The sequence below is a fragment of the Triturus cristatus genome, chromosome 6 (genome assembly GCF_964204655.1).
Source record: "Triturus cristatus chromosome 6, aTriCri1.1, whole genome shotgun sequence".
NCBI lineage: Eukaryota > Metazoa > Chordata > Amphibia > Caudata > Salamandridae > Triturus > Triturus cristatus.
The window spans coordinates 724,762,836-724,776,923 of NC_140589.1; the positions used below are offsets into that span (position 1 = coordinate 724,762,836).

General features: G+C 40.9%; 1 protein-coding gene across 6 annotated transcripts in view; it reads left to right on the forward strand.

The window, feature by feature from the left end:
• Nucleotides 1–14,088, forward strand: part of ATG5 (autophagy related 5) — a 443,620-nt gene that overhangs the window by 18,640 nt on the left and 410,892 nt on the right. For 4 of the 6 annotated variants that reach the window (XM_085611241.1, XM_085611240.1, XM_085611238.1 and 1 more), the window contains exon 2: nucleotides 4,965–5,123. In XM_085611241.1, coding sequence (XP_085467367.1) covers nucleotides 5,016–5,123 — 108 coding nt within the window. In that variant the 5' untranslated portion in view covers nucleotides 4,965–5,015. The remainder of the gene's footprint in view (nucleotides 1–4,964; nucleotides 5,124–14,088) is intronic. The other 2 variants (XM_085611242.1, XM_085611239.1) reach the window with 1 other exon arrangement.

Consider the following 14,088-nt stretch of genomic DNA (forward strand, 5'->3'; position numbering starts at 1 on the left):
TGCAAGGCTGGCTAGATTAGCTTCTAGGTTGCTGAATTTCCAGTATAGTAGTATGTATGCCCCAGGGAAATGCAATGTGCATACGGACTTTATGTCCAGACTTCCACTTCTGTGTGAAGCGCAAGCTGAGATAGAGAAAGATGAGTGCAAAGTTGCTTTCACGTTTAAGGAAGTGAATTTGGTAGGGTACAGTTCTAGCACCCCAGAAGCCAAGTGGAAAGCAGAAATTGCTAAAGTTCGGGTATTGAGTAAAGTTATGCAGTATATTGGAAGAGAATGGCCAGAGGGACGGAAGGTATAAAGTGAATTATTGAGTTACTTTAAGGTGCATGATGAGTTAGCAATTGAAAATGGCATTGTTGTCAGAGGTGACAAGTTTGTGCCACCTTTCAATTTAGGAGGTAGAATTGTAGATATTGCTCATGAAGACCATTTAAGTATTTCTTGCACCAGAAGACATGTTTGGGAGAATATTTGGTGGCCAGGGGTGGATTTGTTTGTGGAACATCATGTCAGGAGATGTTCCAAGTGTTTCATTAGTGATAAAACTGCAAAAACCCATACCTTGTGATCCTAGTCCTGTTGAATTACCATGTGGGCCATGGAGGAGGTTGGGGGTGGACATTATTGGTCCATTCGCAGTTTTACCTGGCAATGAAACATGTGTTATAGTAATGGTTGATTATTTCTCTAAATGGCCGCAAATCAAGATGGTGAAGGAAGTCACGTCAGAATGTATGGAGAATTTATGGATGAAGTATTTTGTAGGGAAGGGATTCCTCAAGAAGTGGTAACTAACAATGGTCCTCAGTTTGTAAGGAAGTACATGAGGATGTACATAGAAAAGTGTGGTATTGCTCATAGGCGTCTAACAGTATTCCATCCCGAAGCCAATGGTCAGGTGGAACGCTTCAACCGTGTGTCAAGGAAGCTATACAATTGTCAGTGAAAGGGGATTGAATTGAAGAAAAGCCTTGCAGTCTGTTATTGTCTTAGATAACTACACCACATTCTGTGACTTCAGTAAGCCCTTTTGGACTACTAAGTGGACGTAGGCCCATTACCAGATTAGTTCCTTGGTGGTTAAAGAGCGAGAGGAAGCATTGAAATGACATTGCTGACATTGATTTTAAGGCTATTCACGATAGGGTGGAAAAGTATAAGAACAAAATGAGAGATACTTTAGGCAAAGGTAAAAGGAAGAGTGTGGGAGGTAGACAGAGAGTTGTTGTGGGAGACATGGTACGTGTGAAAAGGGGGAGAGTTGGTATCAAGGGGTCTTCCAGGTGGTCAGATCCCATCAAGGTCATTGAAGTATTCAAGAATGCTGTCAGGGTGGATGGTGGCAATGTTTGGAATTTTGGATGTGTGTCATTATTTAAAGGGGGTAATTTTGTCCAAGGCAATAGCCAGGGCAATGTGTTCTTGGATGTAGGTGAGGAGGAGTGCACGCAGCAAAAACTCAGAAATGCATCTTTAACCGTGGTTGTGGATTACTCTTGTATGCCAAGAACTGCTATGGTGCGAAATCTTCCAACAAGATTGAAGGATTATGTTCTGTCCTAATTGCATGACTGTCCTTTAAGTAAACATTGTACATTTCTGTAATATTCTATCTATCCATTATTATTTGTTTGGGGAAAAGGGGGAAGATGTGTGGTATTCTTATGTGATTGAATGCACGAGAGTGCGCTCGCGCGTCGTTCGGTCCCTAATGCTCTTGCGCACACAGTAACACGAGTGCAAGGTTTTCTGCACTCGTGTCCTGTGTGCGTGCGATGATTTAAAACCTGCTGCGTGTTGTGTATGTGGCCGTAGGGCACCTCGTGCCTTGTAGATTTTTGATTGTGGGACGGGAGATAAAAAGGCAGCGGTTGACCGCTGCGGGCATTTAGAAGCTGGGAAGCAACTTGTACTGTTGGATGTATCTTGATGAATTAAAGAAGATAAATTACACACTTTAGTCTGCGTGTATGTTTCAACAATTTAACAGCTACCCCAACCCAGTCTACTTCTGTGGGAGGGTTTAGATTGATGGATGTAGATTATAAGAAAGATTTCTTTTTCTGTGTTACGTTTTGAAAATACAGTAGAAATGTATCCTAACCTTATTCCAACGTATTTTTTTATCTGTATTTACTCTCTTCTTGTTGGTATGTTGAGTTATTCAGACTTTTACTATGTTTTAGTCATTATCTCCTTTTGTTTCTCTTCTCCTCGTTTGCGTAATTCTGCTCTTTCTTTGACTCCCCATCTGTATGCCCTTCTTATTGTTGCTCTATTTTCTTGTTGCCTGGACGCCATCTTTTACCTTGACATTCTAACTGTGTTGCAGTTCCTCCATAACACGTCTTCCTCACTCTTGTGTATTCCTTTCCAAGTGCAACCACTAGGCCGCATTGTGATGTGGTTAAAAAAATGGGGTTTTGGAGATGGCGAGAAGAGGCTGGCACAACCAGGCTGTGCATAGGAGTTGCTAGAGACGTGATATTCCTATGTCTCTGGGACGAGCAGACAGATATCTGCATTCCCTGCATGGTCTAGCTTTGGTGTAAGAAAATGCTGCTCTGCGTCGCCCTTTTTAACAAGTGCCTGCAAGCACACCTATTCTGTGCTCACAAGGACTTCATGTAAGCGCTGAGCCCTCTCCACACGATCTAACCCAAGAAAGGCTGCTGCAGGTAACACCTGAGGTGACCCACAAAGGGCCTTGTATGCATTGATTGCAATTACCAGGATGCTGCTTCACAGTGAAGATGAACGAAAGAGAATTGCAGCAGGGACAGTGCAGGGACAGTGCAGTCCTGAAAGCAAGTCTGATAATACTTGGGATTGATTCCCTGTCGGTCGTCCTATTCTAGGCGTGGGAGGAGGTATAGGTTTGTGTGTGTGTGTGAATAAAAGCTGCCGATAGTGGTCGAGTTGAGAGATCTGGATTAAAGATGGGCATCTAGTGAGGACAAGAGAATGGGAGGGGGGATCATAGAGTAGGAGCTGGGCGCATAAAATTGCTGTCTGATGTCCGTCCAGCTTCTTCAAATTAAAATCAAATTGGTGGAATAAAAATGAAGGAAGATGGCAGTTTTGCTGATATTAATTTTCACCAGTGCATACTTGCATCCAAAAGGTAGAGAGGCTGAAAGAGAAAAAAATGTATAACAATTTCTTTAGTAGTTGAGAGAGAAATAACTTGGCTTTTCAAACATTAGGCTTTTTTACCAGCTCTATGCCTATCTTTTCAGCACATAGCACCGAGACACCTACGGGTATTTGTGCGCTTTACAAGTTGTTAAAAATAAAATAAGTAACACAATTTTAAGTATGGACTGAGAATGAAGACTATTACCAATCAAGTTGCAGGCCCACTCTGAAATGTACAAAATGATATGGGTGGCAGCATAATTAAACAACCATTGGCACAGCCAATAGGTCCGGCGTTGGCCACTAGCCTTTTGACTTTATCAATACTTTTGATTTAGCAAATTATTTTTGTTTTAAATTGTTGAGGGACCAGAAACTTCTCCAACAATACAGTTAAAAAAAAATAAGATGACAAAACAAACATACACAAAGCCAAATGTATGGCTGCCAATGCCAGGCTTATTGGCTTTGCCAATGGTTGTGTCGAATGGAATTGCCTTGGTCCTCACGTTTTCTAATTGTTTGTTGGTGAGTAATGCCCAAAGTCAACCTCATGAACAGGGCAAAGCTCAACAATTTAGTTACCACCAGAGATGCAAAGTAAATAAATCACTGTGTAGTGCAGAAAAAGAATCCACTGAGATAACCCCACTGCATCTCATTGCGATGGGCAAGAACAATACATTTCTCTCCCTTTCACCCCAAGTAATCACATTGACTCAACACTGGTATCAAGTATAATGGTTGTGCCCTTAATTCATAAAGGAATAAGTAAGCACGTACGCCAGTATCCCGAGGTCCTTGCATTCTCATGCAATGATGGTGTCTTATTTAAGCAAATTATGCACTGTGACTTGAAAAGAACCACATACTCATGAGAAAATTATCCATTCTGAAAGAAGAGATGCTTTGACAGGCAATTGTTATCTATTTTACTCCTGGCTGATCACGGAGTGCCTACATATAGAATTGATAAACTGAAGTAGAATACAGAATTTGATTGTGAACTCGAACCCCCCACCCGACAAGGAAACACACTTTCACACTCGCCAGTAATCATTCACTCAGAGGTTACTTGCACAATCCTCATTACTCCCAAATCCAAAAACAAAGTGGAAGGGTAGGGTCAAATCATTCTCCATGCAATCCCCAAACTCTGGATAAAACCCCCTATGCAGATCAATGTCAGTCTTATCAATTATGGCTTTTGTAAAGGCCCTTTTAAAGGCGTGTTTTTTTTTAACCCAGGAGGTGAATGAAAACCGTAAAGCATCCCCACGTGGGTCCACCACCAGAGAAACCCATGTCAAAGGTGGACTTACACTGATGCCCTTTTGCCGGGAGCCCATCTACACATAAACTACTGAGAGCTATTATAGCAATGTGTGCTTTTTAAGACCAAAAAAGTTGTATTTGCTTTTAGACAGTTTTTGATGAGGGTCCATCGGCATCCCCAACAATAAAGTTTTGCAAAATCCATGACAAGCAAAACCACAATCAACAAAGCCAAAGGGCTGATGGTCAACGTCCTAGACCTGTTGGCATTGCTAAGGCTTGTTTTTAATTATTATTGCAATTTGCAGGTGTAGCTGTGCTGACACAGGTAGCTGAAAATAAATAAGAATTTTAAAAGTCAAAATCTGTGTAGTCGTCTGAGTCCCACAAAAAACACTGTAGCTCCTACCGAACAGTGATGTTCTCTAAACATTGTCTCATATTTTTGAGTCAGAATGTAAGAAATGCCCCCCTTCCCATACATGGTTAAGGGATTGCTGCAACATTAAGGTGCATGTTGATCCTGACTTGTTTTTTTCCTTTCCTAGACAGGGGGTTGAATAAATTGCTCTATATGTGCTGCATCGCTACTTGGAATAATGACAGATGACAAAGATGTGCTTCGAGATGTTTGGTTTGGACGAATACCGACCTGCTTCACATTATACCAGGACGAGGTATCCGAACGGGAAGCAGAGCCCTACTATGTAAGTGCAAGTGGAAGAACAATTTCCACCTTATTGTCTAACTATTTATTTATGGTAATGGACTATGATAATCGTTCAAAGTAAACTTAACAGTATTTTCCTATGAAGTCTTAAAATTAAGATCTGATTTGACAGGAATAGGGCCTTATTCTTGGAGTAACAGCAACTATCCTTCAGGTTTTTTCTGATGCTGCCTGTGGTGCACAGAAAGAACCTTTTCCGGCTCTAACGGGTGCTATATTTGTGACGTTGGACGGCAAAGGGCATTGGCAAAATCAAATGTTCATGATGTGAGTCACCAAGACACTTATCCTAACTGTTCAGTTGAATGACGAAAGAAGGAAGAATGGGGATCCAATGGTGGAGTTGGGCATAGTGTCGCTGGTGGCTGCATCCATCCGATTTGTTGTACCATCACCTGCAGCTAAATTATTGTCTATTCAGCATAAGAACGAAAGGAGGGCCTAAGGTCTCTAAGGATGTTAATGAGTGGTGCTGTATGTAGTCACTAAAGAGGAAATGGAAAAAAAGAACAAATTGACGGCTGGAATGCTTAAGTTTCACTCAGACACTGTAACTGACTATGGTGGTTTTTAGCTCATTGTAATTGTTATAGGGCCAGCACATGCATAAATGTCCACAGGCCTTGGTCATTTTTGCGTCTGTCACTCCACTGTCCTTTTAAAAACCTCTGTGTGTTGGCCAAGTAAAATTACAAGCATGTGTTTCAGGTTGGCGGTTATAACAATTCATACATCTGCGCCTGAGATCAGTGACCATTTCAATTTGTAATTTAATGAATCTCCTTTTTCCAGCTAGACTGTTGGGAGTCAGTCTGTTTTTATTAAGATGTGCAAGGTAGGAAAGAGTAACAGTAAGCTGTGGTACGTCCTAGTAAATCCCTCCCCATGATCCGAGGAAGTGCCTTGGTCTCCTGTATTTTGTCTAATGATTTGTGCATATCTAGGTGCCAAGTCCATGCTAATGTGGTGGGAGGGCAGCACCTTAACTCTCCAGTTATCCGAGTAAATAATTTTGTCTAAAAAAAAAAAAGTCCCCATCTCCACATACACTGATCTTTTGGCAAGATTTCGGTGCTGCACCCGCTATCAAGAGGGTATTGCACCATGGTCGAGTTTTTAGTTTTGAAAAGAAAATGGGGCGAAGTGTCACCCCATTCCGGACGCACATCCTTCATAGGTGCATAACAAAGATGCCACAATTTGTTCCAATTAATCCAAAAGTTTATTCCTTTTTTTTTCATCAATCTTTTACTCGATGTTTATCTTGTTTATCCAGAAACATAACAGACACTCCATGTTTTCATTCGAGTTTTTAGTTTGTCTTATGTGATTTTTACTGTAGAAGGTCCTCCTTGATATTCTTGGGTAATTTCAGCTTTAGTTTACCAAATACCTATAGAGTAATTTTTCCAAACAGTATGGCCCGCCCCCTCTTGCCAATTGGAAGTGAAACAGGAAAATGATTTTCTGTGAAAAAGTGACTAAATTATGTTTCATTATTTCCTCTAATTTAATATTGCTGCTTACACAGAATGTCTTTGCATCCTAGGAAGTGTTTGCATGCCAGAAATATACGTGAATTCAATACACATTTATCTGTTCTGAAGCTTGTTGGTAACTTGTGCATATGCCTTGGAGTTTTGTGAATATAGAAGGCAGCAAAACATCTGTAACGCTTCGCCATACACCATGTTTCATAAGCTTTGACTTTCTTTCTTAGTTGAACATTTGGTATGCAGTAGTTTCTATCTAATTGCTTACACTTCCAATTTGGCAACTTTCATTGAGTAGTTTTTCACTTTTCCAAAACATTGTAACAAAACACCACAACAATACTAAGAAGTGTTCAGAGTGCAGATCATCTAAAACAAAAAGAAAGATGTGCAGTCAGTTGCCTTTATGTAGCAACCTAGTGTTTCCACAGTGTAGTCATGATCTGCTTCCATTGAACCAGTGGGACTATCACGATAGAGATTTGTTACAGAAAAGCCTTCTGACTGGAATGACATGGAGCTCTCCTGTGTCAATATGCAACAGGGCGAAAGTAGTGGTGTGGATTACTACATGAACACTACCTTCCTGTTTTACGAACGAATTGCAAATTACTGCAAAGTTTTATTATTGCACCTTGTCCCCATGTATTGCCTGGACTGCAGACATCACAGTTTGTGTACTTCATTTAGATGGTTTGGCATGCAGCTAAAGTGGATCTTTCAGAGCCGGTGGTTGATTAACAGACCCTGGGATTTAAACCCAAATGAAAAACAGCTAATTGCTATTACAGCATATTTATTAAACTCACTGTGAAATACCAAAACCGGTCCTAGGATGCTTGTTTCCGGTCCAGGGAGGACCTGGCTTGGCAGTTCGGGCTGGACTGTTCCCATGAGGCACAGGGTCAAGACTGATTTGCATATGGCCAGGTCTAAACTGGGGTGGCATGGTGAGCAAAAGAATGATGGATTTAACCCAGATCTCTTGACTGGGGGTGAATGTTTTGATTTGTTCTGCAGTTCGTCCATCAATTGTGTGTCTTTTAAATAAATAAAAGTGGCCTTTTGTAGGTAGATCACTACTACAGACAGGCTGTCAGAATTGCTTGAAGAATTTATTTCAGCTGGAAGAATCTGGCTTGTGCTTGTGTCAAAAAGTTGCCTCAGATGGATAATCCTAGCTTTCAAAGGGAGAACCGAACCTCTATACTTTTCAAAGGGCCTGCAATGCCAATGGACCTACAAACCAGTCTAGATTCTTTGTTCCTGGTGGCCCAGTAAAGTTCCCTTCTTAAGCCTTCTTTTATTTTTAACCATTTGTCTGTATTTATTTCTGATCGACTTGAGTTAGGCAGGTCACATCAATATTTATTTTAGTTCTATTTTCTCTTGCCCTCATTCTTTATTAAACCAGGTCAGAGTGTGCTGTCCCATGTTGTGGGTTAAGTGTTTGTGGGTCCCGCAAAGATTTTTTTGCAATTCCTTTAGATTTTTGGACTTCTGCTCACTAAACGTTTACGGTTGTAATGTCTACGATTTGCAAAATCTGAGGCATAACTACTCCAGAAATGCAGGTCACAATATTCAGAAAGCATATTGCGAAATGGACATGTAATGTAATGTCATTTATAGTGCGCCTGGTTACACCCGACGGTGTGTCCCCTTGCTAAAAACAAGACATCCAGGTTCGCGGAAGAGATCAAAAGACAGCCTTGAGAGTTGTGGTATAGACCCAAATAGCCATGTTTTTAGTTCTTTGCGGAAAGTTTGTTCAGTTGCACATGCTTTCAGCGAAATCGGTAGAGCATTCCAAGCTTTAGCAGCTAAGTATCTGAAAGAGCAAGCACCCATTCTGGCTTTCTGGATTCTGGGCCGCCCATCCTGTAGAGTTCCACAAGATCGTAGGGTACGTGATGGGCAATAGGGCCTGACTAGAGATCGCAGGTAACTGGGTCCGCAGTTCCACCAAATTTAGTGGCAATAAAACATTGCTTTGAATGTGACTCTTTTTGCTACTGGAAGCCAGTGTAAGGTCGTCGGTGCTTTCGAGACTGAGGATCTTCTGCAGAGACCTAATACCAGATGAGCTGCTGCGTTTTGAATGTGTTCGAGTCTCGTCAGGCTCCCTTTGTCAGGTAGAGGACGTTCCCATAGTCCTAAGTGTGTTTCTGACTTTGAAAGTTCACTTTGTGACCCATAAGTAATTGCATTGGATAGGGGGCAAGTGATAGGCGCCCTCTCTCCTTTGCAATTTTCTATGCTTTGTATCAATGCTTTATGACTCCTATTACAACTGCAAACCTGTGGCCTGTTACTGACTTCTGAAGTTGGCTGGTAAGGTATTCTTAAAGTCAGATTTGTGCCTCTGAGCAACTTCACGCTTGTGAAAGGTGGCTTCACCCCAATGCAAATGACTAAATGCCAGCTTTTATTTTTAATATCAGCCCCTGAACCTTCAAGGGACAGAGGGCCAACTTTCAGAAACAAAGTTGGTGTTGCCAGAGTACTGATGGATGTCTGCTCTTCACTGAAGGCCTCCATCCCTGCATTCCGTATGACTCTTGTCTCATAAATATTAATGACACAGCTTTGCTTCCGACTGGAAAAGGGCATTCTGTGTTGCGACTAATTAGAACATCAGTCACAGGATAAGAGGCAGGTGGGGTCGTAGGGCAGTTGGTGTGCAAAATCGCAGAGTTCTTTGGGACCCAATTTTCATGAAAATTTGGGCTGAACATAAAAACAAAGGAATAACCTCTCGACAAGCAAATGGACAGTTTACTTACTGTATGTTTCACATACTTCACAACTATGCAATAATGCAAAATGTGCATAATCTCCAATATAAACACAGTATTCGAGCTCAGCTGGCCACAAATTAGGTTCATTGTTAAACATTTTCTTGGATACATTAGATTCTAGTTGTCTTACTAGATCATGGAGGCAACCCCATCATTGCAAATTGTTCTTTATTCCTCCATTCACCAGCCCCAGTTCCCACAACTTGTATTGATCAGGTTTCCTCATTTTTGTGTCTCGGTTTGTTTGAAAGCACAACACTATATTGATTTCTGGTATTTAGTGACATTTCGATCTACTCAAGTATCACCATAAAAGTTGAAAACATGACCACATTTTCTGATAGAGCATGCCTTTCTGCTGACCTCTTTTTAAGTATTGTATGTTACTGACATTCTGGTTCACCTGAACCCCTGTGTAAAATATTTTCTGGGTGATTTTTAGTTGGAAACTCCACAACCTAGTCCTTGTTGATGCCTCGTGGGGCATTCAGTTCCCCTCTCAGTCTGCCTCTTCTAAAACAATCACATTTCTCTTCTACCCATGTTTCAAATGATCTAGCATTGATGATGTGTTATTGACCAATGTCCTGTATATCTTAGACATTTGTGGTTTAAGGATCTGACACACTAAATTATCGGGCATTGCTGTGTCAAATAGTATGCGTTTTGTTATTACAGGCCTCATGTGTATCTAAAGTACTATATTTCTAGATCATATTCTAGTTTCAGTTCTTTAAAAGACAGAATCCGTTCTTTTATCCACGTGGGTGGATATGCTTTTCTGGTCCCATTTAGCAAAGACTATAATTTCCACAGTTGGGTTCCAGGTGGCAGTGGCATTGCCCTCACTACTAGGCATGCTCAGCCCATATGTTTCATGGCCTTTTGCCATTCTATAATCACTTTCTCTTTTTCTTCTTGTTGTGTACAATTTGCTTTCCCACCATATACAATGTTTGGGTATCTCCCAGTTCTTTTTATCTTTGTTACTGGTGAAGCCACAATTAGTCTGAGTTGCAAATGTAGACTGCCAGTTTGTGTCTGTATTAGGCTTCCTAACTTCAGGCAGTGAGATCCCACCTTTGTAGGAACTCTAACTAAGAATGTCCAATGAAATTAATTGTGTTCCACAATTCTGTAACAAAGCCTGGAGGAGGTTGTCCAGCTTGAAGCTCCATCATGCTGCATCTTCACCAAATCCCTGCAGGACAGGTCACAGCTTGTCTGTTGGAAAACTCATGCCACTCCCACGAAACTCAGATTCTCAGATATTTAAAATATTGGACTTTCACTCTAAGTGGAACATATGTAGAGTGAAGCGACAAGTCAGTCAACAGAAATATGCAGGATTTCGGGCAGTTAATATTGATTCTGAAGTATCTACCATATACGCCAAATATGTACATCGGTTGATGCAGGACTCTGCCAGGATCATCTACACGGTGTAAAACATCAGCCTACAGAGAGATTCTGTCATCCCAAATTGGGGACCTTGGGGATCTGCTATCTGTTCTCACCCAACCCAGAAATGGCTCAGTGCCATAGGAAAAAATAATAGGCAGAGCAGACATCCCTGTTTGATCGCCTTTCCTAATTTGCCTACATAAAGTGTTGTTAAATTGTATTCTTGCTGCTGGATTGGTGTACAATTACCAGGTGCATGACATAAAAATATAGATCACAGCCATTTTTTTCCAGCACCAAGAAAAGAAAACGGAGTCTAATGCCTTCTCTGGATCCAGTGGTAAGACCACTATCCGCTTGGTAACCTCCACAGAGTAATCACCAACAGTCTATTAGCCAAACTCTTTGTCAAAACTCATGTCTTCATGTTCAGAAAGGGACTCAATAATACATGGTCTCCTTATCAGAGAGTGCAATGGGTGAATATTTTTAGTGTGGGTTAGCGTTCCCTCAGATCTGACTGTGTTAAACCCATTTTGCATGTAATCTGTGATACTATTGGGTATCTTTATGTAGAACTCAACAGGTAACGCATTGCATATTCTTAATATCTTCAGTTCTTAATTCACCGAATCTCTGAAAATAGTTAGCAGGTATCAATGCTATTGCGTTATCGCCTGATGCTTTGTCCCAGTACTTCCTCAAATTTCGATATTTCTTTGCACTTTTTCGACCAAGCAATTTGTTTTTCTGTTTGACTTCAAACATTATGAAGCCATTTCTGCATGATAATCCATACAATGGATAATACAATTCACTAAACCATCATATTCTTCCTGCCATCTGGGCGATCAGTGTGTCCTTTTCTTCCAAATTACTCTCCAGTGGTATTATCCTCCATTCTTGAGGCAGTCCTCTCATTGACCGTTCACTCCTGTTTTATTAAGTCCTTGAGATGGGCCAATCCACAATGTCTCATCTAACTCTTGTGCCATTCCTAATTATTAGACAGCCTTGAGCACATGGTTTGAATTTCACTAGGTGAAATTGAAGATGGAGCTTCAAGACCATCATGGATTGTGTCCGCTGTGTGTTCATCCTTATATCAGCTTCTTGATATTCGTACTATCTTCACTTTTCTTTAATGTATAGCACAACTGAACTAATAGGTGTTTTGGCACTTTACAAATAACAATAGAGTTACATGAAAAGGGTAACAATTGGAGAAGCATAGACAGAGGGAGTTTTCGACTGAGATGACCAAACTGATGCAGACACCCTATACCGCCAAGTGGATTCTAGGTGAGTAGTTGTCTGCATAAGAGACCTTTTGGTTGCCTTCCAAAAACAGTAAGTACGTGGAGTTAGGTTCTGCTAGTTTGGCGGAGAGGGGGGGGGGGGGGGTTAAGAGATTTGCATGTAAATGTAGCTGTTTCTGAAAATAAGTATTTTTAGGCAGTAGAAGTTCTAAATTGTGATGTATTGCGCTTAACCCAAAATGTGTGTGCAGAGCAGTACTAAGAGCAGTACAAAGAATCACCTGAGAAAGCTCCATGCACTGTCTGATAGCGCTTTGTTGGATGCATGTGTAGCTCATTGCTAGATATCCTACCTGCCTGGATTGCTCTGGCATATCTGTGCTTACGGTTACTCATAGGGGACTTTCATGAGTCACCTGCAGCACTAAACATAAAGAGTAGGGACGGAACTGCAGAATTCATTGTGGTGCAAAGGATGTCAAAATTGAGATTCTTCTTTTCCTTACAAACAAACACCATTAATGCCAGGAATGGACACTCATTATATACATTTTTTCCAAGATAATGGTGTGTCCATAGGATGCTCTCTGACATTCCTAATCCAAGATACAGTAGCCTTTTGCTGTGATGTTCGAGTCAGATCCTGTTAAAGCATATATAAGAAGGGGCTCAAGAGATTAAAATGTTGCAGCACATTTGTTCACAGATTTTGTTTTCATTACCCCTTTGTATTTTTTGTCCATGAATTTTGTCTTCTAGCAATCTTTTTTTAAATTTCTGTCTTTGAGTATTCAAATTAATCAAACTCTGGATTAATGTGTGCCTCTTTTCTCCTCCTTGATGTTGTGGGGGAGTTGGGTGCCTTGCCGATCACTTAATCTTCTATTGAGCTACTAGTTTGCTGAGAGTTTCTTTTTTTAAACCTTTAGTGGTTTTCCTTCTAACTGTAGCCATCTTAAGGAGTCATGTGATATCTTTCATGTACACTATCCTCTTCAGAGTGCCACTGTGGCATCTCTCCCACCGACATTCAGGAAGGGAACTCAAGAGATCTTCTCAGCAATCAGTTTTTGACCTGCCATTGTGGACGGCTTTGTGAACTAGAGAACTGATTTTCAGTTCTATTCTGGCACAATGAGGAGCTAATTGAGGTATCCAAGTAAGAGGATGATGTCTTGGATTTCTTTGCAGAATTAACATGTGTAGTTGTGGAGGATGGCTTTGTGTGGAGCAATGGATGTTGAATGCACACACCAGTATGGCATTCTATAAGTACAATCTGAAATCAAGTATTTGAACGACTATTTTGAGTTGGTTAGGTGAGATTAGGTGGAGAATTTACGAGCATGTTGTTAGAAATGTACCACATTGGTCACTTAATCATATGTGGGATGAGGATTCTAATAGGTATGTGTAGAGTAGGGTGTGAGAGAGAAGCCATTGAGGTTCAGTGAGTTGACAATCTATGGTTCAATTTTGTTCTTGCAGGAGATGAACATAAGTAGGAGTTCATTATTCATAGGGTTTAGAATGAGTGAACAGATCCATGTTTTTAGAGGTGTGAAGCAGTTTTTAGGTTAAAGCCTACGAGACAGCGCAGCTGTCTGGCTTGCTAACGACATCTTGGGGACATTCAGAAAGCTTCCCAGGGAAAGCATTCTGCCTGTTGCTTACCATTTGACTTTGTGATTTGTAACTCTATTTCTGTCTTTCTATTTGCTGGCTTGATTTGTTTCAGCCTGTCCAAGTTCAGTTTGTCCCTCCTCCCTTTTCACACTACCTCTCCTTGTATTCTTCCACAAGTGCTCCTTTCTGTAAACAGGCCTGTAAATCTTGTTCTTATTTTGTCACATTTGCTGTGCATTCAAAGTCAGAGGTCAAACATCAGGCTCTATCTTCCGAAGTAGCTTTGTGTTTACTTTTCTTTCTCTGACTTCGAAGTGAGAGGATTTATTTGACAATCTTGGTGGATACTGGGGTTAGAG